Here is a 25,613-nt window from a genome sequence, read left to right on the forward strand (position 1 = left end):
GTCTCTCCCGATATGAGCTGTTACAGACTTCCTACTGTATCTACTATAAAAGTTCTATAAATAAAACAGAGTGCATCCCCTCTGACCACTGACTCAGCCTTCAAACCACATGTACTACAGGCTACCTGTCTGAACATCCATACACGGAAATAAATGTGCCGATGTCCCCGTAAAATCAGAATTAGGAGGCTGATTGTGTCCACAGTTGTTTTTCAGTTTGCTGACAATGTGCAGCTTCTTCTTCAGGTGCACAAAATCATAAAACACACTGGCAACTCTGTTTCTAGGTCACATTTTCAATTTGTTGTCAGTGTGCTTCTTTCAAATGAAAAGTAATCACATATTGCCTCTCAGAAATCCTGCAGGATGTAGCAGGTACAGGTTTTATTGAACAGCTTAATAAGATAAATAATTGCACTCTTACATCCATGTATATATACACACACGCACGCACGCACGCACACGCGCGCGCACACACACACACGCTCTATCACATGTACCACCGTACATCAATGGTAAAATAAATCAAGTTTTGTCAGTCTGTAGAGGGTATTTAAGGCTCAGCTGATGTCCGACTCAGAGAAATGAGCCTCTGCACTCTGAAGCCGACTGATCTGTCTCCTCAACTGCAGGATCTCCTCTTCTTGCTCCTCAACTCTTTTCTGCAAACCATGGATCACCTGAGGAGGAAATACAAAAATATCAAATTCAGTTGGTAATTACTATTATTATCAGGAACTGTTCTGCAGATGCACGTGTTGTTCAGTCTTAACCTTTTGGTCACACATTCAGCAGATATACACTCAAAAAAAAAAAGCTGCACATTACAAGTAATCCCAAATGTATTTACATTTGTTTCCAGATACTTCGTAGATCAGTATTTTTTTTTCATAGCACAAAAAGTCTTTGAAGATAAAAAACTATCCATTTTTATCTAAACATACAATGTCTTCACTGCAGAAGAGTTCGCTCTGTAGGAGCTGGCTGGCTGTGGGCCGCGCAGCAGGCTCTTTACTCATCAGCTTCATGATGTACTTGGTCAGGACAGGCCATTTTTGGCAGAACAAGTCAGGGATCTTCCCCTCTCTCAGGTCCCCAAGGGTCCGGACCCGCTCCATCTCAGTCCCAAAGGGCTGGAAGAGCTCCAGAGCCAGCACTCCCACACTGTACATGTCTGACTGGGAGAGGAACAACATAACAAATATGGTTTGATCAAAAAAAGGTTATAAGAGATGACGATAATAAAGATTGATGACAAAACAGGTATAGCTCTGTTGCAAAAAATCCCAAGTTACCTCTGCTCTGGTTGCATTCAAACACAGTAATTACAGTGTCAGGTCTCAGGACATCTTAACATGAGCTGTACCTCTTGTTCACACTGAACTTTAAAAACATGGCTTTAAATACTATGCAGTGTAGATATGGAATAAACTATGAAATTTACACTCTTGTATTCCATGTGAACATTTTAAAAGGTTGTACTTGAGTATCTGTCTATGTTTGAACTGTAGATGTTATTTTGTAACCAGCTCTCTTTTGAGGAAGAGATACTAATCTCAACAAGACTTCCCATTTAAATAAAGGATTAAGTAAATAACTAAATAAAATGACCAAGTTGCTAAGTTATAAAAAAACAGCAACTCCATTTAATTATATGTGGATACGTCATCATTGAGGGAGTGTGACTGTATTTACCTTTGAGTCATACTGGGAGCCCTTTAGCTGTTCTGGTGCAGCATACACAAAGGTGCCGACTCCTGTCGTGTGTGAGCAATCTGCAAAACACAACAGAGATGTGACTTTAAATCTAACAGCGCCATCAAGTGGTGATTCTGTGAGGTATGAGCAGAGCGGGAAAGTCTTACCAGAGCTGGAGGAGTTGCTGCTTTTATGGTCGTCCATTATCAGATCCCTGCAGGCCAAACCAAAGTCCCCGATCCGAACATGGCAGTCGTGACCGTGCAGGAAAATGTTCCTCGGCTGTGTGGAAAAAAAACAAAAAATCAGTTCCATATGTCAGAGGGTGTAAAGATGCAAAAGTTTAGGGTTTTTGCATGTGAGAGGAGAGCAGCTATCTTCTCATCACATAAAGTTCAAAATTGGAAATACTGAACTTTATTTGTTGAGTTTTTTTTTAAAGATGGATTGGTGAAGATCTTTATCGATCTGTAAGTTTCTCAGCAGCAGGGTGACACCATGCAGTCCCCATAAAAGGCCCCGCACCAGCAACAAGTTATCAGCAGTGACAGGAAGGCCTCACATCAAACTCAAACTCATAACTGTCAAACCACTATGATGAAATCAGGCTGAGAGAAAACACAGAAAACGGATGTAACATTTAAATGTTTCCCTCTGCGTGATGAGAGAAGTACGGCTGCGCAAACAAACCAGAAGAACCAGCTTTGAAGCAGTATCACACCTCCTGACAGACTGAACACACACACACACAAACACACACACACACACACAGCAGGGAGGCTGCGATGCTTGGCCATGTCAGAGGAGAGCGGGGAACATGAGGAAAAGAGTACTAACACCGTCAACTTTCACAACTATGACTTCTATACTGCAATCATGGACCAAGACGTGGCACGGATACAAGACATGTCCAAAAAGTATGGGAGCAACTTCCTCTTTGAGATACAAGGCGGTGCACTGCGAGAAGTCTTCTGGAAGGTAAATACAACAAAACAACTTTTCAAATGACTAGTGAGAACTGAAACTTGTCAAAAATGTAAGTTTTAAGCTATCACATGACGCAAACATGTCACATCTTTTATATTGTAATTTCACCAAACCATATAGACAGTGACAGCTACAAGAAGCTAATGGTTACTTACAGTAGTCTCATTCTATAATGCTCCGATCATTCGATTCGGGAAAATAAAAGTGTAAAAAAAAAAGGTATTCCTGCAGTGTTTGAAGGCTGCAACGTATTTGTGTTATGCAGTTTTCCAGTTTGTCCTGTCTGGTCTTGTCTTGCCTCAGGGGCACCCTAGCCGTCCCCTTCATCTGGCTGCCTCTTACAGGAGACTGAGGAGCATGCAAATCCTGCTGTCTGCAGGGGCAGACCCTGAGCTGAGGTATGCACAAACACACACCCGGACACACACATCAACACCAAACAACACGCCCATCTACACCACAGAGAGGCGGTGCTTCTATCAGAAGATCAAACATAAAAACTCAGTCTAGTGTATTTCCTCAAACAAGGAAGACCACATGCATAGTCAGAGTCGACTTCCTGTTTCAGCTGCTGTCAACTCATGCAAAGTGGCTCCCAGTTAAGTAACTCGCCTGTCACTACGTCCTCATATCTCTAATTATCTGCAGAACTGTCTCTGCCTCTGCCTGTGTCTCAGGGACCAGCTCGGACAAACTGCTCTGCACCTGGTGATCGCTGGATGGCCAAGCATCCTGGCCGCCGAGCAAAATCCACCTTCAAAGTTCCAAACAGCTGTGATGGGCATGCGTCAGCAGGCAGAGGCATGTCTACAGCTCCTCTGTGAGCGTGGCGTCAATATCAATGCAGAGGTCAAAACTTTATTACACAGAAAATCTGAGTACAGACCTTTTAATTTAAGCTCCTCTCTGTGAAACTCAACAGGGATGAGTCATCAGTGATGTCTGTAAAATATCTCTTTACCAGTCCTTGTGAAATGCTTACTGTGCAGGTGGAGGGGAGTCGGCAGACAGCTCTCCACCTGTCAATACGCCACATGGCTCCTTCAGCTGTCCAAATCCTGTCTAGTTATGGCGCTGATGTTAATGCTGTGGACAGCAGTGGGATGACACCACTGCACATGGCTGCTGGGATCCTCCATAAGGACGTGATGACCAGTCTGATCCAGGAGGGAGCAGATATCAACATGGTTTGTATTGTTTTCCACCTGCGCTTTTACTGTGTCTTCAGAGCATGTTGAAATATGAGCACTAAACTGAGGCTGATCTTGACTGATTTTCAGAGAGTGAGGCACTCTGGAAACACTCCTCTGCACCTGGCTGCCATGGCGATGGCGATGAAGACCTCTAAAACCTTGGAGAACGACATCAGCTGCATCTCTGAGCTGCTGGGGCGCGGTGCTGAGGTCGACGCAATGAACGAAGCCGGACTGACGCCTCTACAGGAGGCGTGCAGCGTTGGTAACGAGAAGCCGGTAGAGCTGTTGCTCAGGTACGGTGCCGACATCAACAAGCTGAGCGGAGCGGGGGAGAACTGTCTGTTCCTGTTCCTGAACCACAAGCCCAATGTCAAGAACAGCTCTTTGCTGCTCAAACTGCTCAGCCTCACCTCCCCGCTCACCGTCTACAACCAACAGGGCCTCCTGCCCTCCACTCTATCGCTGCCTTGTTTCTACCAACAGAGAGAGCAGCTGCTGACACTAACTCAGCAGCCGAGGAGGCTGCAGGATCTCTGCAAGAGACACATTTATCTAAAACACGTCGGAGGAAACGGAGAGGAGCTAAGAAAAGTCCTTCCTGAGAAGCTCTATGACTTTGTGTTCAACCACTGGGAGGATTTACACATTCCCTTTGTGACCGATTCTGAACAGGACTCTTTTCATGATTCAATAGATATGACTCCCATATGACACCTGTGTGACAGTACAGACTGAGCAGGACTGTTTGCTGCAGAGATAACCAAATAAAATCATCAAATAAAAGCACCTCACCTTCAGGTCTCTGTGCATGACTCCTCTGGAGTGAATGTACTCTACTCCTTCAAGGATCTTCCTCAGCAGGCTGCGTGTGTGTTCAACATCAACACATCCATAAGGACCTGAAAACAAAAAGGTACAATGTATTGATTTTATATAACTGTTTATAATCTGTGATGGAAAAACACCATATTGTAAACTAGCACATGTTTTAAAGAGTTACCTGTTGAGGTGTGTTTGGGTGTGGCGTTCCTCTCAGAGATCCAGTCCTTCAGGGAGCGCTCACACAGCTGCATCTGGATGTAGAGCATGAGGTGGAACTGCACCTGGTGAAAATTTCACACTGTTTTTTACAAATGTACATTTAAAAAGAATTAGCAACATTTTTGCTTTTAGTAAGCTGTAAAACATCTCAATCTTTATCTGTAATCATTTGTCACATGGAAATAATACATGGTACGATTCCAGGTTGAGCACTGAAGGCTTCTTTAAAGGGACATTTCATCCCAAAATCATGTCTCCTCTTCTGTGTCGGTCTGTTTATAAAAGTAGATAGTTTTAGTGTGAGCTGTTAGGTGTTAGGCCGTAGAGATGTCTGCCTTCTCTCCAATATAATGGAACTAGAGCCAAATAAAATCAATTTGAAAAATTCAGCAGGAGAAATCATGACCCGGTTACTAAAGATAACTCACATAACATGTTGGGAGCAGTTTCATGGAGGACTTTTTTTTTCTAATCAAATTACACCCGTCAAATATATCACTGCGCAGAAGGAAGTCAACGGGTTGTGCTCATGACAGCGAGCACAAACATTATCTGTAATGTAATGTTAACTAGCTCAGTGGTGCTAGGTGAGCTAGCGGTAAATGCACGTTTTCTTTTTGCGCAGCGTTAGTTTTGGTGGAAAAGAAAACAGTTCTTACATGAAACAAGGTGTGACAATTATCTTGAGTAACCTGCTCAGGATTTCTGCTTATAAGTTGTTTTTTTTTTTTTTTAATCAAGTTCTATTATATTGGAGAGAAGGCAGACATCTTTACAGCCGATTTCTCCAAAAACTCACATCAAAACTGTAAACGCTGATAAACAGCTCTACGGCAAAGAGTGAAAATATGTAGTTGAAGATTTTGGAGTGAACTGTCCCTTTGAGAACATACCTCTTTATTAATCTTTGTTGTGCGTTTGTCAGCCAACTGCTGGAAGTCCTTGTCAATGCAGGAGTTGTTGTTGAGTTCAATGCTGCTCCTGCCGGACTCGTCCTCCAGCAGCACGGAACTGTCCCACCCCATGGCGGGACATTTGGTGGTCGTCGAGGGACCTCCCTTTCCCAGGAACACGCAGGGGACGTAGTTTTTGGGAATACGACGCATGGTTTTGGGACACACCACCTGTCCCGTCTCTTGGGTTGGGACTATAGATTTGACGGGCTCGGTCTCTCTGGAGGTAGAGTCTGTCCTCTGACTGAGGCTCTCAAACACGATGGACGAGCTGCTGCTGTTGCTGTCAGGACTCTCATCACTACTGACAACAACAAAAAAAACATATTTCATTTATTTGTTAGGGACAAAGCGTGGAGACAGATTTAGTGTTGTCGGACAATATATTATCATTTTATTTGGTGGGACGCAGTGAGGTAACAGCTGTCTATGAATACTTGCACAATTAATGTACAATTAATTCCATAATAAATAAATATGCTGATTATTTCCTTTAAACACATGATGTGGTTTATACAATGACAGGCAATGGTGTTGATTTCAGATGAGCTGGACACACGTCCTACCTGTCCTGTTGTCCAGGTGACTCCAGAGCAGGCAGGAGAGGCTCTGTATCTACAAGAGAGACATGTCTCTCACATTAATCTTCTCTTGTGATAAAAGAAAGTTGCTGTTATTGAAAAACGACAAATCCAGAAACAGTTAGATACTGACGTGATGCTGCAGGCTGAACATGTTCCATCCAGGCTGTGTGGTAACCCACAACGTTTACATGCAACAGGCTGGACAACATTTTGACTTCTCTCAAGACCTGCACACAAACACATATTATTATTATTAATATTATTATTTCTCTATTATATCTTTGCATATGATTGATAAAACAATAATCATTGGTCTGTTATTTCTGGATGTCAAGAGGCTCTAACTCTGATCATGGCTCACCTTCATGCAGTCATCTGTTGAAACTTTTTTGATAAGAATTTTCTTCACAGCATAAAACTGTGCGTCCAGTTTGTTCCTGACCTATGAGAAGATGCCACAGAGAGCATGACGGTGATGATCAACGTCACTTTTTCTTTAGAGGAGGAGCACAGGACAGGAAAAAACAAAATACCTTAAAAACATTTCCATATGATCCTTTTCCCAGTCTGCACACTTCTTCAAATTCACTGAGATACCGAGATGTCTGCGCCTGAAACAGTCCCTCCTTCGATCTGAGGGAGAGCAAAAAAAATGATGTCTTTCATTTAAAGGGACTGTTGAAATCTTTTTAATAGTTTCATAAGACATACATATCCACAGTCAGTGTATTACCTGTAATAGATGACATTTGGCACACCCCAAGTTTGGAGAAGCAGACAGAAGTAATGACACAGAAGCTAAAGAGTGTACTGCTGAGTATGTGGGCAGCGATACCATATTATATTATATTAAAAAATAATGTCAAGGGAGCTTCTTAAGTCCTGAAGGTGATACTAATTTATCTTGTGTGCACAATATAATAACTTGTACCCACATATACAATAAACTATCATGTTTTGGGACTTTAGGGACTGAATAAATATTACTTTAAGTGTACACTATGTTAAGAATATTTTCAGCACTTTGCCTTGTAGTCAAAAAGCCCCTTAATAATGGCAAACTGAAGCGCCACTATATCTGTCTACGCTCTCCTAAAAGCCACCAGACTCCATTGAAGAAAAAAATCTATACGTATTTGTAGCTAACTTAAGACAGGAGCTGCTTTTCTAACATTGCCTCCATCAGTTTCCCCATTGCTGCATGTCTTCCCCTCTCTCTCCCCCCTTTCAATCTAAAGTCTGTCCTGTCCAATAAAGTTGAAAAAACCCCAAAACTGTTCAGAGTTGAGCGTACCTGTGCGCAGCACTGTGTGCGTTTGAGCCCAGACCTGGTTGACCCTGCAGAGAAACACAGAAACCCAACTGTGACCATGGTGACAATTAACACTACATTTTACCATGTTTTGATCAATACTCTTATTGACAAGTCATTTTTATAGTCCCAAACTGAAAACGCAGTGGTGTTTAGTGCACTTACCTGTGGGTACAGTGAGGAGCTGGCAGCGTGCAGCAGCTCGGTGAAGGCTCGGTTGTGCTGCAGTCTGACGGTGCTGAACTCATCACTGACGGCCAGAGGAGAGAGGAGGTTCATGGCTGCCAGACGTTGACCGATGACTGGAAGAGGAACATCAAATCAACAATAATCTCCAGATGTGGTGAAGACTATTTAGAAATATGGATTAGGTTTTTATGTTTTTTTTTATTTTATTTTTTCGTTTTGTTTGTGTTTTTTGCTTGGAATTACTTAAATAAATTACTTATATTACATTTTTTAATAATAATTATTATTATTTTATTTGGTGATTTATTATTGTTTATATATATGTATATGAGTTATTTGATTTAAGGACATAGGTGACATTTTTTGATTGCAAAAAGGTTCAATAAAATATTAATGAAAAAAAAACACAAACAATGCCTGCAGGTAGGACTGTGTACCATCACCACACTCAGTCTGTACCTTTAAAGAGCATCCGTGAGCGAGCTGGGTTGCTCTCGTAGACGAAGCAGAGGTGCTCCAACAGGGAGCCCAGCAGGAGGTGGTTGGGGATCGCAGAGGCAAACTCTTGAATGGATGGATAATGTTTACCAGCCATCAGCACCTCACGGTTATTATCTGTGTCTGAAGCTGAGCAAAAAACATAAACACAGAAACAATGAGAGAGAGGAAGCAGGGGTTCAGTTTTGTTCTAGTGGCACAACACACGTTTAGCTTCTATTAAACTTATACATCATAACAAACTCCCACTAAAATCAAATATCGCATAACCACAGTATTTCCTCTCTGCAGTCTTACCTTCTTCGATAACCTTAGCTATCATCGCAGCTATGTTTTTGTCTCCAAGGTCCATTTTGTTCTGTATATGAAAAATTGTTTTGGTCCAATATGAAGCACTCAGAGCTGATCTGATGATCAGCTCACCTCAAAATGCGCTCATCTTGTCTGTACTTGAGGGGGCGTGTATAGCAGTAATGCTTATCAGGCTGGTGCAGCAGACGGCAGCCCCCTCCGCCTACTGTGCCCACACACTGACTGTAAACACATGACCAGGCTGAAACATCTATATTTTCACACATTGACACACTCAGAATATCACACATACTTTATTTTTAAAAGGTTTAAATGTTTGCATACTAGTGCTAATTGTTTACTATTACTGTATTTCTTATTACTGTATCTCTTAATTCTCCATGTTGTAATAAAACACAGTTTACCCCGGGGAATCAATAAAGTATTTCTGATTCTTAAAGGAGCTGCCTCTTATTTCATGATACTACAGCATGTGTGGAGGAGCAGGTCTGGCCTTGTTCTGAGGCTGAACTCAAATGTGACATGATCTTGCATCATGATGACCCATGCAAACTGATTCGACAGCTGCAACTGCCAGAAAAGGACCCTGATGATGTCATCAGGGTGATCCAGAGTTTGACTCCAGATCAACTTCACAAACTGCGAGCATGCAGTCTGAAAGACATTTAACAGACACGGTGGGGGGGTCCAATGAAAGATGCTGTCAAACAGCATCATGGGACATGAAGTATTAAGACTCATACTGGAAGGAAACAACCTGGATATCCCAACATGCATTGCTTTGAGTTATATTTTTAGTCTGCATACTCTGCTCCTCCTTCTTTATAAATGCCCTGTACTGTATATCAGGTGACTGCACAGCCTCTTTAAGCCTGTTGATCAGGGCTGGTCTGTACAGAAAGACCTCCCTCTAATATTCATATACTCTGGTATATTTTTTGGTTTTGACCTCATTGTTGTTCCAACATTAAAATGCAATAGTCCTCTTGGGAGAAATCTACTTTATTTGCATTATCAGACAACTTCAGAGGCCTTACACAGGTTTTTCATGATTTCTCTTTATACAGCAGAGACAGGACTGTACTGTGTCTATTAAATATGGAGGAAAATCTTTGATCAGGCGGTTATTATGTCTATAATTGAAGAAGAGTTTACACAGAGTTTAAAGTCTGCACACTTGTAACAGTCTGTGCAACACAAGGACGTTATTGTGGCCTCAATAGGAGGACATACTGTCCAAAGTTAAGGAAAAGACTGGACACCTGAACAGAAAGTGCTGTTATTAAATGCTGGTATTAAAACTCTGAAGTCTCCAGGTGCAGATATATTTCCTGAACTGGGTGAATTATGCTTTTCTGCTGCAAGGGCTGATAGAGGATGTCTTTTTCTGTACAACTTCCTCTTTTTGGTTAACAGAGGACTGTCAGAGTTAAGAGTTTCTGTCTGAACAAAACTACAATATGTGTTGTTCTAAATTAAATAACTCTGTATGTTTCATTCTCCCACTCTACCCCATTGCAATCTGAAAAGTACAACAAGCTTTCGCATTTGTTTTATGTCTACACTGAGGACGAAACATAAAAACAGAAACAATGAGAGAGAGGAAGCAGGGGTTCAGTTTTCTTCTTGTGGCACAAAACACACATTTAGTTTCTTTTTCACCTTATATATCATATAACAAACTCCTACTAAAATCAAACATCATATAATCAGTGTTTCCTCTCTGCAGTCTTACCTTCTTAGATAACTTTGACTATCACCGCAACTATGTTTTTGTCTCTGAGGTCCATTTTGTTCTGTATATGAAAAAAATGGGTCCAACATAAAGCACTCAGAGCTGAACTGATGATGATCCTGTTCACCTCCAAAATTAGGTGTTATCCCATGGAGGGGGCTGAGAGATACTGGGGTCACTGGCCCCCTAACTTCATCTACGCCCCTGTCTGATCGTATAAATAGATTATAACTCCTTTATTCTGGTGTCATAGTGTCAGACGATGTAGATAACCAACAGTAAACATTATAATGACCCAGAAGAAGAATAAAATAATCTTACTGTCAAACTGTACTTCTTCCTCCTCCTCTTCCTCTCCGGCCACAGACAGCAGGCTCTGACTCTGGTGTAGCAGACTGAAGTTACTAACAATATCACTCTGTCCCTGTCCCTGATGTGTCCTACTGACGGGTTTAATGTCTCTGAGGACCAACAGGTTCTTGCTGCCGCTTCCAGAGCTTTCCTCCATGTTCAGTCCGCTGCTCTTACACGCTGAATTTAACATTATTACACCTATTTATGAAAACTAATGACTCGACAAAACAAAGATCAAATTTTAAGACGCTAACAGTTGGCTCATGTCTGCAGGAAGCTCCGTCACGATTAATCTCTCCTTCCCGAAGTGTTTACATCGTGTGAATCTGTCAGAGATTTGTAATAACAGCACCAGTAGCGGACATTTGTTTCCATACGGAGTCAGAAGCGGCGGCCATGATGAACAGACCTGCACAGGGACCGTCTGACAATGGAGCTACTTTAGTTACAACAATAATAAATGATGAAAATGTACCTCAAACTCACAGACTAGCACCAACACCGGTGTTGTTTTGTATTATAATGTTAGTAGCACAGATTCAAACCATTAACCCTGAAATAAAAAGCCATTTATTCGTTTGTTACTATATGAAGTAAATGCAGACGGTGCCTGGGTCCAAAGTTACGCCACAGCTTCCAGTTTGGTGATGAAATACTACGAAGTTTTTCATAAAACAAAATTTTCACACATGGATATGATTTCTGACGCTGGTATCAACACTCTGTGTGTTTTCCGGTTGTCTGTTTTACAAATTCGATGTTATTTATTATAATAATGAATCTGCGCAGTGTGGCGCGTGGCTGAAGCTCGCGAACACTCTGCGCAGTGCGCGCTACAACTTCAATGTAGTGTGTTTACAAAATGATGCTGTGAAGCGTTTTATCCCGAAAACAAACTGGCTCCATTTGTGTGAACGGTGACCTGTTAGATGTTTTTTGTTTTTACATTCAGTCACATTTTAACTTTTGGATTAATTCCTCCAGTTAAGGATGTCTGAGGCTTGGTAAGTTAACTGTTAGCCAACAGAGTAACGTTATTTGTCCACTTTCACTTGGCTGCAACGAATTTACACCATGTTATTCTCACCTTAAGACACTCATTACATATTTGGCCAAGTCCCCTCTGTTGTCATAAAGGGTTATTTAAACCCGTGCCACGCTTTACTGAAAAATCTGTACCAGTGTCTGTACTTATTATGTACACGTATTAACGTAATTCTGTGACGTCAGGCTATCAGCTCATATTCAGAGAATAAACCTGCTGACATGAATAATATGGATCCGCTCTACAGTTCGGCATCACAATCAACTCTATAACTTCAGTACAGCTTAACTTTTTAAAGGTCACCTGCTGACATTCCTACAAATCCTAATGGATTCAGTGGACTTAAAACATCTCACTTCTGTTTTCTTTTTGTCGGCTGTGCATGTATAAATCTACTGCTGCAATCAGCAGATGCCTGCGTGGAATGTCGTAAGTTCAGATTTTATTAATATAAGGCCTTCAAAGTCATAACATAGTCTACACTTCTGATGTAACACATCTATAAACCTGACACTGAACTTAAATCTGTCTTTTCACTTTATATTTGCGCAAAATGTAGTTGAACCTAACTCATAGGAATAACTATATTCCTACATAAAACCTCTATCTGCACACAACCATATATACTGACCTTTATACTGACCTACAATGCTTGAAACAGAAAAAATGGGCTTACATTTGGTTTAAAATAATCTTTAAAAAGTACTTTAAAGCATTTAAAAAGTTTCTGATAACCCAAGACACCCTGGCTTCAATATAAATGTAGCAGACGTTAAAGTCAAACATTATGTTTTCCTCTGAGCAGCAGTGAACCTGCTGGAGCCATCAGAGCCATAGACAGGCACTCGGTCCATCAGATCTGCTCCGGTCAGGTGGTGCTGACTCTGGCTACTGCTGTCAAAGAGCTGGTGGAGAACAGCATCGACGCAGGAGCCACAAACGTCGGTGAGGAGCAATGCACATTCTTTTGTCTGTCTTTTTGAAGAACTGAAACATGAGACTGGAGAGTGTTAGATAATAATCCATCTGTTACTCATGACAGCTACAAAATAATCATTTTGTCAACCTGACAAGGTGTCCATGTTTTATAGTCCAGTGCAACAGGAGACTGATTTTGCAGAAATTTCAACATGATGTTTCTGTTGCAGATGTGAGGCTGAAGGAGTGTGGAGCTGAACTGGTGGAAGTGTCAGACAACGGCAGAGGAGTTGAAGAGGCCAACTTTGAGGGACTGAGTAAGTGTCAGCTCTATAGAGTTGGCCTGATCTTTAAGTCTGTTGCTAATGTTTATATTTAATCAAAGTCTGCCTGATCTTTGAGTAAAACCTAGTCTGTGTGTGTGTCTGATCCACAGCATTGAAGCATCACACGTCGAAGCTGAGGGATTTCTCCGATCTCATCCACGTGGAAACATTTGGCTTCAGAGGTGAAGCCCTCAGCTCTCTGTGTGCTCTCAGGTAAAACACTTCAACAGCCACGTTCAGTCGGCACATAAACAGTTTTTACCTGTCACCTGATGTTCCTGCTCTGCTGCAGTGACCTGAGTGTGGTGACGTGCCATGAGTCCAGCCAGGTGGGCACCAAGCTGGTGTTTGACCAAAGAGGTCACCTGGTGCAGCGGTCGGCCCATCCCCGTCAGCAGGGCACCACGGTCAGCCTGCAGCAGCTCTTCTACACTCTGCCTGTCCGACACAAAGAGTTCCAGCGCAACATCAAGAAGGTCAGACTCTCTCTCAGGTTTCTGCATGCTTTATTCTGCTGCGGTGTCACTACAAATATCATACATTTAATGATACATTTCCTGAGCATCAAAGTTCTTTGGCTCAACATTTTTTCCTACATTTGAAGCAGCCGTTTGCGTCCATTTGAGGACTTTAAAACTGTCTTGCAATGGCTTTACTCTCTGTTAGGATTCAGTATCAAGACCCGGATGTCTGAGTTTATCAAAAGCACATCAGCACACCACCTGCAAAACTTTTAAAATGTTTTATAACAATATAAATGTTCAATGTGATGAATCATCAACACAAAGGTCCAGTCTGTAGGATTTAGTGACTTCTAAAACCTCTCCTGTGTGTCAGGATGTAGGAGAACTATATGAATGTCCCTATGTAGAGCCAGGGTTTGGTTAGTCTGCTCTGGGCTCCTGAAGAAACATGGCGGTGCAACATGGCTATCTCTGTAGACAAGGACCCGCTCCCTATGTAGATATATACAGCTTATTCCCAGATAACGAAAAAACATCGATTCTTATTTTCAGCTTATTATACACTAAGAAAACAAAAGAACACACACACTGATTATATTATATTCAATTTCTGGAATCCTACACACTGGAGCTTTAAGTGTGAAACCCAGTAAACCCAGTAAATGTGAGTGCTTATCCAGGATTTGAAACAGTGAGAGAACACCATATAACCTAACTTTTCAGAATCAGAAAAGGATTTATTGCTAAGCTGGTTTCAGCTTACAAGGAATTTTTCTTTGGTTTTTGGTGCACAGATTAAACATGCAATAAACATTTATAAGAGGAATTTTAACATGAAATATGCAAACACTGAGAAACTGAAATATGTAATTGAAAAGTTAAAATAATTCTAAAAAAAAAAGTACTATAACAAAACGCATGTTCAATGCAGCTGTTTCAGAACAAACTACAGTTTCATTTCATACTTTTGAATATTTTAGTTTAGAGCCAGTTAGTGGCTGACTAAATAAATCCCAGACGTATCCTTGTTTTTTATGTTTTTCAGGAGTACGGCAAGATGCTCCACGTGCTTCAGGCGTACTGTATCATCTCCACAGGAGTGAGAATGACCTGCTCCAATCAGAACGGGCAGGGCAAACGCAGCACGGTGCTCAGCACCAGCGGCAGCCACGGCATGAGAGACAACATTGGGGCCATATTCGGACCAAAACAGGTCCCAACATTCACTACATAGATTATTTACAATCTGACTGAATGAGTCTGATGGCATTTAAGTCACAATGGAAGAGTTGAAGGAGAAACCGTGTCAGTCACATCTTGAAGTAAAACTGACTTCTTGTGTTTGTTAAACATTCACATTGTCTCCTCTGTGTGTTGTGCAGCTGCAGAGTCTGCTGCCGTTCCAACAGGTGTCTCCTTCAGAGAACGTTCTAGAAGAATATGGACTCAAAGATGCAGATCTGCCCAAACAGCTCTTCGCGTGAGTGTCTCTGTAGTTTGGCAGTTGCGTGTTTGTCCTTTTCTTCTTTGTTTTGAGTGAAAACTGTTTTCTGCAGCATGTCAGGGTTCGTGTCCCGAGGAGACCACGGAGTTGGGAGGAGCACCACAGACAGACAGTTCTTCTTCATCAACAACCGACCCTGTGATCCACTCAAGGTCACTTAAGCATTTAGAAGCAGTCTACAAATGTTTAAAAGTGCTTTTTGACACACATTAATATGGTTTTTAGCAGATGTATTTCAAGTTTTTAACAACTTCTATTATGAAGGCATAGTCTTGATTATTACTGAAGTGGTCTTAGTCTTTTTAATCCCTTTTTGGTTTTTTTTGCAGGTGACCAAAATTGTGAATGAAGTGTATCACATGTACAACAGACATCAATATCCATTTGTGGCCCTGAACATCGCTGTGGCCTCTGGTAAGAAAAAAAAACTGCTGAATAGCTGTTTGTGAATCACACTTCCTGTTCTACATGAGCATTTCTGTTCTTATTCCAGAGTGTGTGGATGTGAACGTGACTCCGGACAAACGTCAGATTTTCCTTCAGGAGGAGAAACTCCTGTTGGCGATTCTAAAGACGTCTCTCATCAACATGTACGAGGCCGGAGTCAATAAGATCAGCTTAAACGTCACACCCATCCCCAGCAAACACACGCCCAGTGCCAGCCTCAGCACCAGTAAGATCCGAACAGACCGGTTATTTATCAGTGAGAGATTTTCCAGTGTTTTTATTCTGACTGCCGCCTGTCTGTCTGCAGAAACATCGTCAGAGTCTGAAGTCTGTCGGGTTGTCCCCTCTGCTGAGAACGTGTCAGAACCTGGAGAGGACGTGGAAGCAGTGACTCAGAGTCCAAAGTCATCTCTCAATCTAGCCGGCCTCAAAGCTGCCTTTTCAAGTCACCACAGCTCCAGTTCAGGGAACAAGTCAAGCATGGTGAAATCTGCCAGCAGCGGCCCGACTCAGAAAACACTGCAGAGTTTCTTTAAGGGAAAACCGAGTGTCACATCTCCTGTGAAACACAGCAGAGATCCAGCTAAAGGCTCCTCGGTGGGAAAGTCTGTGCTCGATGGGTTCAGGTATGGGAGGATGTCAAACAGTGATGCAGACAATGATGCAGGCAATGATGCAGACGGTGATGCAGACGGTGATGCAGACGGCTGCGATGTCATTACGACATCAGCAGATGTTCAGAGTTTTGACCCAGAGTTCAGCTCTCCTGATGGTGTGGAAAATGAAACATCAGAGAACAGTGACAGTGTTTCTGTGGACCCAGAGTCAAAGACTGAGCCATGCACGTCCACTGAGGACTGTCCTAAGAGTCCTGAAGCCAAAAGGGCCCGGACAGAGACGCCACCGACAGAACACATGTCCTCCTCCAAGGTGGACGCTCCGGTGTGTGAACAGCAGAGGACGGTGGACGCTCCAGTCTGCATACAGAAGAGGACGGTGCCTCTGCAGTTCTCTTTAGGAGAGCTGGCTGTGAAGGTAAGGAGGTTAGAGGAGCTGCAGAGACAGAGAGCTGGTGACCAGCTGTGCTACCGACGCTTCAGAGCCAAGATCAGCCCCGGAGAGAACCAGAGCGCAGAGGAGGAGCTCAGGAAGGAGATCAGGTGGGAGTTTACTCCTCTAACTCCTGCTGGACTTCCCAACCTCAAAGTGTTAATATATTCTTCTTTCTTCCCCACAGCAAAGACATGTTCAAAGAGATGGAGGTCATCGGACAGTTTAACCTCGGCTTCATCATCGCCAAACTCAACCAGGACATCTTCATGATCGACCAGCACGCCACAGACGAGAAATACAACTTTGAGATGCTGCAGCAGCACACCGTGCTCCAGGGACAGAAACTCATCGTGTAAGAGCCTGAGTCAGCCCGTGAATTTGGACTTGTGCTGATTGGAGCTGTTTTGTTGCTGACATGTTTTTGTGTTTCTTTTCTGTGTATGCAGTCCTCAGAAGCTGCAGCTGACCGCCGTCAGCGAAAACGTGTTGATAGAGAATATCGAGATCTTCAGAAAAAACGGCTTTGAGTTCGTCATTGATGAGGACGGTAGGAACATTTCGTTATGAAACAGTAAATATGAGTTAGAAGTACTACAAACACTAAACCTGCTTTGTTTCCTGTGCCTTCAGCGGCGGTGATGGAGAGGGTTAAACTGGTTTCGCTGCCCACCAGTAAGAACTGGACGTTTGGTCCTGCAGACATCGAGGAGCTGATCTTCATGCTGAGCGACAGCCCGGGGGTCATGTGTCGACCATCGCGAGTCCGGCAGATGTTTGCCTCCAGAGCCTGTCGCAAATCTGTGAGTTCACTCTGATAATAAACAGGGATGCACGATAATATTGGCACACCAACGGTATTGGCAGATATTGTGTTCAAAATGAAATAAATGTCTCTTAAATGTACTTATTAAATATCTACAATCAGGCCACATTGTTACAAACTAAAATAATACTTTCCTGACACATGATGTTATGTTTTTCCTGTGTCCATTTGTTTAGATGATTTAATGTTTTGTCTCCGTTCAGGTGATGATTGGTACTGCTCTGAGTGTCAGTGAGATGAAGAAGCTCCTGGTTCACATGGGACAGATCGAACATCCGTGGAACTGTCCTCATGGCCGTCCCACCATGAGACACCTCGCCAACCTGGACATCCTCTCACAGGACTGAATCTGACTCAACACTATGCTTTTGTTTCACTTTATTTCTGTTAAACATCTCATACGTAAAAGACTGAGAAAGACTGAAAATATAAGCTAAGTTTAATAGTATAAAAGTATAATAACTGTATGAAGATGTATGGTTTTTGTCTACATACAGACTGTGAAGGACTTTATGGTCTTCAGACATATCTAAACCACCATCATGCAGTTATTATTCATCATTCACATAACTTTCATAATCATTTCCTGTGACATGAACATATGTAAGGTATGTTTGTCTGGTTCAGATCCTTGTCAGTGACTGCTGTGTTTTTCTTAATATCTCTTTTATTTGTATTTTGTATCAGAAGGTAATATTTTTTATATGTATGTTTATATGTAACACCCAATAAAGAAACGAGAGAAGTCATTTCTGTTATGTGTTTGTTAAATCACCGTTTCTACCAAATCAGTGATAGTTTGGGGCTAGATTGGTCCACCACCCTCCCCTAAATATTTTCGAATTCAGAATGAAAATAGATTCACACTGGAATTCTTTATTCAAAAATATTAATCTAAAATTAACATTTTCCCTTTGAATTATTTTTAAGTATCAAAAAGAGCCTTTTTTAAGGTGTGTGGGGACCCACCCCCACCCCGCAGAAGTCGAGTCTGTGTGTTTCAGTTATTATAATGAATATAGCCTACCTCATATTTCAGTCCTTCTGTCAGTGTGAGGACACCATGTTCGTCCATCAGTCCTCCTGAAAACAAAAAAAAAGACTTTATCAAATAGTTCGATTCGTATAGATATGAGAGCATAACATTTTCAGAACCTAAGTGTAAGTAAATGCTGTTAGTAAAAAAAAACAATCTGTTTATTTCTTCGTAACACAACTTACTAAAAATGTACCCATGTGCTTGTTATGATTGTATCGCCTTTTTGACTGCTGACGGCTGCCGTAATTGTGAGCATCGTTTACCGTTACCATGGAGACGGTTTTATCTGACATCGTTAAACGGAGTAAAATGGCTCCGGGGACAGAGAAGAAGAAAACTAAGATAAAAACCGATAAACATGTGAAATCGGAGCAGCGTGAGACAGCGGAGGAGAGACAGTCAGCTGACCTTCATCCTGTCAGTGTTGAAGAGGAGCAGACCGACATTTATCAACTCCCATCACTCACCTGCTTCATCATACAGAGGTCAGTCAGTGTTTAGAGCTGATCAGGAGCACACAGGATGCTGCTGAGATCTGAAGTGTAACATGTGTGTGTCTTATGTCCAGGTATGAGGGAGACACCTGTGAGGGGGGCCAGCCTCACGGACAGGGGGTCGCTTATTTTAAAGGTGGACACATGTACAAGGTACTGTTCACTGCACTGTTACATATACAACACCTGTCTGAAACCACGTGTTATTTTACTGAAAATGTTGTAGAACATTTAATAGTTGTCCATTGACTGAAATTTTAAAATGATTTGGTTTTGGGGCTTTAAAAGTTTTAAAAGTATATCTGAAATATTTCAAACCACTGCAGATACATTTCAGTGGGCAATAATATTCATCCAAAATTATTAACTATTCAAATATGCGTTTAGCATTGATAATGATGTGCAAACCAACATACAGTAACAAGGAGAAATAAATACATTTAACTCATACATTTAACTCAGCCATCATCTCAGCCAAACAAGACTGAAGAGATGACCACTATTGGGCATGTGCAGTTTTCATATTCACTTTATAGAAATCATACCTGCCCACTGCACCCTTTCCTCTCTGCTGCAAATGTTTGCACAACCATGGCACTTTTGTATATATTCTTTATTCTTAGCGCTGTAAATATTTTGTATAATATTGCTTTTATTTTGTACCAAGGATTTTACATCTTAATGTTCATTATTTATCATCACTTACATATGTGTCCTTATTCAAATACATGTGAATTTTGTGTTTTCTTTTAACTAGTATACACCACCGAGAATTAATCATTTGCAATTTCATTATGCTTGCATAATGACAATAAAGTTCTTGATTGAGAGCACAAAAATGAAAAATCCTGTAAAGGGAGCCTCTTCCCCCATCTGATTTCTTTAAATTCAGTCAGTTTTGATGCTCTCTTGTGTGATGCAATGACATAAATGCAGTTTATTTAAAATGCACTCTCAGACAGATTCTGAAAATGTTCTACGCTCTAATATTGACACAGATCAATCAAACTATTTTACTATTTAAGTCTTTCTTTTTGTGAAGGGGACATTTTCCAGAGGACTGATGGATGGACATGGTGTCCTCACACTGACAGGAGGACTGAAATATGAGGTAGGCTGCATTCATTATAATACATGAAACAAACTTGTTGTGGCTTCTAAATAATGAGTTGTTAACAGCTGCCCAGAGACAGCATAATAGCATTAGACAGCATTAACTAGTTGTCTTTGGTTTGTTACTCACTGTGTGATGATCCAGGAGGGTTCAGCTGTTTCAGGAGTTACTTGATCTGCAGGATGTGTGGAGAGTTGTTGCTGGATCTCACTGCCACATCAAAAACCCCAAATAAACAGGCCTTTATGCAAAAAGTATACTTATTTTCAATTTAAGTATATGTTTTATTCAGGACATGTAGGGAAGTCAAATTAAACGTTGACAGAAACCTAAAAACTTAAGTAAAGTACAAATACTCTCAAAAACTTGAGTACTGCAACAAAGTATTACTTGTTTGTTGTAAGTACTATAATAAATAGTATCACTTTACACATTCCACCACTGATAATAAATGCTTTGATAAAGTAATAAGTGAGTTTTTCTGATGATTCAGGGAGATTTTGTGAGCAACGTGCCAATGGGTCAGGGCTCTTACAGCTGGCCGGACGGCAGCTCTTATCAGGGGGACGTGTATTATGGGATACGGCATGGGACAGGAACCTACACCTGTAGACAGACCGGAGTGTCCTACACAGGACAGTGGCATCAGGGACAGAGACATGGAAAGGTATACGATCCACTAGCTCTTAATCATTAATAACAATAACAATATATTATTTTGTGCGTAATGAGTTGTGTGTGTGTGTGTGTGTGTGTGTGTGTGCGCACGTGCGTGTACATGTGTGTGTTAGGGAACAGTGTTTTATAACCAGGAGAAGACATCCTGGTATGAAGGAGACTGGCTGAAAAACAGCAGAGAGGGATGGGGAGTCAGACGGTGGGTACATCATGAGTTAACACCTGAACTGTCAGCAGGTGATGATGTGTTTTTCTAACAGCTGCCTCTCAGGTAACATGTTTATTCCTAACAGCTACCTGTCAGGTAACATTTACTCTGGTGAATGGAAGAACAACCAGAGACATGGAGAGGGGACCATGAGCTGGATCACCCTGTCTCAACAGTTTGTGGGGACCTGGCACAACGGAGTCCAGGTACAGACAGCACAACACTGACAGCAACAACATGGGTCCATGTATCACTCTGATTCCAGGACAATAGATTTTTGTCCTCCTTTAAAAGGACAGTTCAGCACAAATCAAATGCTGCACTGATAAATGGATCTAAAGGGGAGAGGAAACACATGTGTTTATGATTTTTTGGGGTTAAACCTGTTTCTGTTCTGTGTCAGCATGGCAGAGGTACTCACAGCTGGATCCTGAGGCGAGTAGATGGATCCCAGTACTTCCGGACTAACCAGTACACAGGAGACTTTGTTGAGGGTAAGAGACATGGACTGGGAACCTTCTACTATGCTGGAGGAGCCAAATATGAACAGGAGTGGAGGAACGATAAAAAATATGGCAAGGTTAGTCACAGAATCACAGTAAATACACACATGTCCCCAGAGTCAGAAACAAATATTAAAGGTGGTAAATATTTGTTATGAAGGTGCAGAGGATGATGCTCACCTGTGATTCACATGAATGTAAATGTTCCTTTTCTGTGTGGTTCACAGGGAAGATTCACGTCTGAGGACGGGCGTGTTTTAGAAGGAGAGTGTTTGGACGATCAGATGTTGAGTGGATTTAAAGCTCCTCCTCCGTCTGGTAAAACACCTGCAGAACATCAGCTCCTCTCGGAGGAATGACATTCACAGAGTTACATTATTGTGTCTCATCGCAGGTTCGCCTGTCTTAGGACCGGACATGTCTCTGAACATCGACTGTCTTCTGGAGAAATTCCCTGAGAGGAAACGCTGCACTGAGCGCCAGCAGGTCAGGGCTCACTGTCAATATGTGATCTCTTACAGCAGGGATACCCAACTAGCTTTGTCTAAGGGCCACTTTTGCAAAATGACAGGAGGCCAGGGGCCACTTGCATTATATTCACATGGGTCAGGTGAATACAGGTGCATTTCTAGGATTTGAGGACTTTCGGGGCTTTGCCTCCCTGGGACCTCCCCTCCTCCTAGTTTTTTGATAAGTAAGCTCTATTTTAATGATTTTTAATGAAATTTTGTGCGGTGTGTGGTAGGTGAGTTTGTGTTTTGTGTGTATCAGGTGGAGTTTGTAGTGCTGAGGCAAAACAGCGAGCTGAGGTCCATCTACAGTTTTTACAGCAGACTTGGCCACACCTCCTCCCCAGATAACACCTTCCTGCTGTCCCGCCTGCAGCTGTGGCGTCTCCTCAAAGACTGTCACGTCCACCATCACGGCGTCACACTGGCAGAGATAGACCATCTGATCACAGGTACACACTGGATCCACCTCTCACACATACAGTATATATGTGTGTGAGGACAGGACATTTATGTTTGTCCTGTGTGTGTCTCAGAGGACGCCTCAGCAGCAGAGGTCCACTCTCCTTTCACCCCCATCCTCCTGAACAGACTCCTCAGCTGTCTCGTGGTCGTTGCCTTTCACATCTACCATCAGGACCTGCAGTAAGGAATCACATGATTATTACCTTTAAAGTGTCCAAGAAACGCTGTCTGTTAGCCATGGTGAAATCAGTCGGTCTGTTGGTTCACATCTTTGGTTCAGACCAAAATATCTCAACAACTATCAGATGGGCTAACAAGGTTTATAGAGACCTTTATGGTTCCCAGACGACGAATCCCACTGACTTTTTCCATAAGATTATTTGTGGTTTTGAATTAAATGATACCACTATTAAAACTTTCACATTAACTATAAATGTGGTTCATACACATTCTCACTTTACATCAGCTCCATTATCAGATCAACAGCTTATTTGTCCCAGACGTTGGTTCTTTGGTTCACTCTTTTACCTGCAGGTCTCAGAAAAACCTCCTGGCAGCCTGCCTCTCCAAACTGATGACTGACAACATCCTGCCTCACGCTAAGAATGTAAAAGGTGCTAAGAACATCGCTCTCTCTCACACACACACACACACACACACACACACACACTATATGACAGACAGAGGAACCTGCAGACTGATTAATTAGAGTGGAAGAAGAGTGACGTTTTTTTGTCTGCTTGCAGGTTCTTTCTATATTAGGTGTTTCTGTGTGTTTAGTGTGAGATAACGCGTACAGAAACCCTTGCTGAGCTTCATATGATTCACACATTCACTGTAGCTCTCTATGATGCCGTTCTAGCTGTTCACATATTAACTCTGTGTGTGTGTGTGTGTGTGTGTGCCCAGGCTTGGTGTTCAGGAGGCCCGACTGTGCAGCTGTGTCTGTGAGCTACTTACAGACGAGCTGGGAGGTTTTTGAGTCTCTCTGCAGAGAAGAACGGACCATGAGCTGCAGACAGCTGCTGTGGATGTTCAAGGTGACACACTGCAACACAGACACCACCTGCATTAAAAACTGCGTCTGATTCAGTATTCACACTGAACAGACGACATGAATGCTTGTTGGTGCTGCTCAACTTAATGAGTGACTTGATGAAAAAGTGAAATCTAGATGACGCTGTTACTGTTACACTGTACCTGCCAGGATCTCCACCTGCTGGACGATCAGCTGACCACAGGCAGACTGCTGCAGATCATGGCTGCAGAGAGCCCAGAGCCCACCAACCTGTCCTCCTGTCTGGACCTGCAGGTCTGCCCCTTGTCTTTACAGCAATCATTAGTTCTCAGCTTTCATTCATTTACTCACCATTTTCTGTGTATTTCTCTCCTCCCGCCTCCATCTCTGCTTTAGATGACCTTCCTGGAGTTTTTTGAGGTCCTCCTGGGCTCTGCTGAGGTCAAGTGTCGGCAGGTCGTGTCTGAAGGCGAGGAGAAGTCCAGCCGTGACAGTGAGGCCAGGAGGGATCTACATGAGGTCGAGGCCACAGAGAACACCCTGCAGAAGACAAAGCGCTTATCTCAGTCGGTCAGATCCTTTCTCCAGTTCATCATGACGTCTGGACTGGAGTTGTTCCAGCCTGCTGTCAAACTATAAAGTCCAGTTGCACAAGAAAACAAACTAAAGAAGGATGTTTAACTGTTTATTTCTGTCCAGGTGGCTCCAATGAATGGCATCTCCAACCCTGAGTCAGCAGAGGTTCGTCCAGCACTGAGCTCAGTATTTTTGCAGCTTCTTCAACATGTCCTGCTTTTGACAGCTTGTATTCATAGACATTTCCAGCAAATCATCTTTCAGATTATTCAGCAGCTTTACTCACAGTTGTGATGGCATGGTTTGTGTTTTCCAGCTGGCTTCATGTCCAGAGGCTCGTATGGTAATTCAAATAAATCAAGTGGTGTTCAAACACATCCAACAAAAGAAAAGGCCTTTACAATCCCAAAACCCTGCACACCTGTTAACTGGCTGGAGCACGGTGGGAACTGTAGTCAAATGTTATATGGTTTACAAAGGACACCACCAGGGGGCAATATTCCTTACTATTGTTTCACCACAGCTCTTGATGTCTTTGAAACTCCTTTGAGCTTCAAATATACTGAAAATATTAAAAGTCAAAGTACCCAATACAGAAAAATCTTAAAAACAAACAAATCACACCACAGCCTTAACATTCTTAGAAAAAAAGAATAAAAAACCTAATTTATTTATTTATTGGACAAGTTTAATAACATATAAATCTTCTCACAGACAAGTGAGCCGGCAGGATTATCCGCCGAGGGTCAACAAGATGTCCAGACGACCGTCAGAGAGAAACCTCAGTCTGCAGGTGTGTTTTTTTTGGATTATATTTTTATAAAACATCGTTAGGTCAGATATGTTTTGTATAATGTGTCATATTTCCTGCAGAGAGCAGAGGTGAAGGAGCGGGCAAACAGACCAGACAGCTCGAGGTGGAGCTGTGGAGACAGACCGTCCATCAGTTCTTAGACTTCTGCTTCTTCCCCGCTGTGGAACATCACCAGTTAGTGTCCAGAAACATGACGGAGGAGAAGCTCAGGCAGGACGCTCAGAGACGCATCGCCCTGTCCAAAGCCCAACACAGGCACAGGTAGGACAGGGTCATGCACCTTAATGTCTTAGTGTATATATTTAACAAGTTGTTTAGTTCCAACCAGACAATCTAAGAGATTTTTTTTCTGTTTGCATTGTGTGTCTCTTGTGTGTAGAAACAGTTTAAGTGTTTGTTATCAAGGCTGAACAGGAGTTTGACACTTGGATGTTTTTTTCTGATCACAATAACATCAGCTAAGACTAAATAAACTTAAGTCTAAATAACATCACTGGCTGCATATTTCTATTTATGTTGTAATAAAAACATATTGAGAAATTAAAGCCACGTTTCCCACGCAGCCACCAGATGGGGTCCTGTCACTTAGCATCTAATGTACGCTGGACTGTATTTTTGTGTTTCAGGCAGAGGGGACATACGGAGGGCAGCCACACTGTCCACAAACAAACTACATGTGTAATAGAGCCTTCTAATGAAACAGAGTGAAGTGCTGATTTGTGGTGGGTATAAATGAAGAGTCCTGAGTGTTTCCTT

General features: G+C 42.2%; 4 protein-coding genes and 1 long non-coding RNA gene across 7 annotated transcripts; 3 read left to right on the forward strand and 2 right to left on the reverse strand.

The window, feature by feature from the left end:
* Window positions 1-343: 343 nt before the first annotated feature.
* On the reverse strand, window positions 344-11,276 carry eif2ak1 (eukaryotic translation initiation factor 2-alpha kinase 1). Of its 3 annotated transcripts, none has more exons than XM_042508063.2 (15): window positions 10,827-11,276; window positions 8,420-8,587; window positions 7,937-8,073; window positions 7,754-7,797; window positions 6,993-7,092; window positions 6,821-6,901; window positions 6,590-6,686; window positions 6,442-6,490; window positions 5,816-6,176; window positions 4,882-4,984; window positions 4,674-4,780; window positions 1,866-1,980; window positions 1,696-1,775; window positions 945-1,178; window positions 344-680 (listed from the first exon to the last, which is right to left on the reverse strand). In XM_042508063.2, the coding sequence occupies exons 1-15, from the start codon at window positions 11,047-11,049 to the stop codon at window positions 561-563; spliced, it is 2,019 nt and encodes a 672-aa protein (XP_042363997.2). In that variant the 5' UTR covers window positions 11,050-11,276; the 3' UTR covers window positions 344-560. The 3 variants fall into 3 exon arrangements, with proteins under 3 accessions (XP_042363997.2, XP_042363996.2, XP_042364000.2); XM_042508062.2 differs by having other exon boundaries at window positions 5,816-6,179; XM_042508066.2 differs by lacking the exon at window positions 10,827-11,276 and adding an exon at window positions 8,756-8,913 and having other exon boundaries at window positions 5,816-6,179.
* Window positions 2,402-6,373, forward strand: LOC121958897 (ankyrin repeat domain-containing protein 61-like). The gene is made up of 5 exons (XM_042508067.2): window positions 2,402-2,676; window positions 2,989-3,083; window positions 3,363-3,534; window positions 3,675-3,872; window positions 3,966-6,373. The coding sequence occupies exons 1-5, from the start codon at window positions 2,494-2,496 to the stop codon at window positions 4,590-4,592; spliced, it is 1,275 nt and encodes a 424-aa protein (XP_042364001.2). The 5' UTR covers window positions 2,402-2,493; the 3' UTR covers window positions 4,593-6,373.
* A 306-nt stretch (window positions 11,277-11,582) lies between the features above and the next one.
* pms2 (PMS1 homolog 2, mismatch repair system component) lies at window positions 11,583-18,188 on the forward strand. The gene is made up of 15 exons (XM_042507920.2): window positions 11,583-11,863; window positions 12,710-12,849; window positions 13,053-13,139; window positions 13,259-13,361; window positions 13,441-13,624; window positions 14,658-14,825; window positions 14,995-15,092; window positions 15,169-15,268; window positions 15,446-15,530; window positions 15,610-15,789; window positions 15,871-16,723; window positions 16,801-16,968; window positions 17,063-17,163; window positions 17,247-17,416; window positions 17,643-18,188. Exons 1-15 carry the CDS (start codon window positions 11,850-11,852, stop codon window positions 17,784-17,786), a joined length of 2,595 nt encoding a protein of 864 aa, XP_042363854.2. The 5' UTR covers window positions 11,583-11,849; the 3' UTR covers window positions 17,787-18,188.
* A 593-nt stretch (window positions 18,189-18,781) lies between these two features.
* rsph10b (radial spoke head 10 homolog B) lies at window positions 18,782-25,612 on the forward strand. Its single transcript, XM_042508270.2, has 19 exons — window positions 18,782-18,963; window positions 19,047-19,125; window positions 20,015-20,083; window positions 20,580-20,753; window positions 20,878-20,963; window positions 21,058-21,178; window positions 21,376-21,552; window positions 21,703-21,793; window positions 21,870-21,961; window positions 22,247-22,436; window positions 22,521-22,629; window positions 22,984-23,063; window positions 23,359-23,489; window positions 23,657-23,761; window positions 23,864-24,037; window positions 24,167-24,208; window positions 24,758-24,836; window positions 24,917-25,118; window positions 25,484-25,612. The coding sequence occupies exons 1-19, from the start codon at window positions 18,788-18,790 to the stop codon at window positions 25,563-25,565; spliced, it is 2,259 nt and encodes a 752-aa protein (XP_042364204.2). The 5' UTR covers window positions 18,782-18,787; the 3' UTR covers window positions 25,566-25,612.
* Window positions 22,494-24,463, reverse strand: LOC148186351 (uncharacterized). Its single transcript, XR_015775005.1, has 4 exons — window positions 24,330-24,463; window positions 23,819-24,007; window positions 23,410-23,497; window positions 22,494-22,624 (listed from the first exon to the last, which is right to left on the reverse strand). It is a non-coding gene; the product is annotated as an uncharacterized LOC148186351 (long non-coding RNA).
* Window position 25,613: the final 1 nt, after the last annotated feature.

Source organism: Plectropomus leopardus, chromosome 19 (assembly GCF_026936395.1).
Source record: "Plectropomus leopardus strain MGB_pleo_1.0 chromosome 19, ASM2693639v1, whole genome shotgun sequence".
Taxonomy (NCBI): domain Eukaryota; kingdom Metazoa; phylum Chordata; class Actinopteri; order Perciformes; family Serranidae; genus Plectropomus; species Plectropomus leopardus.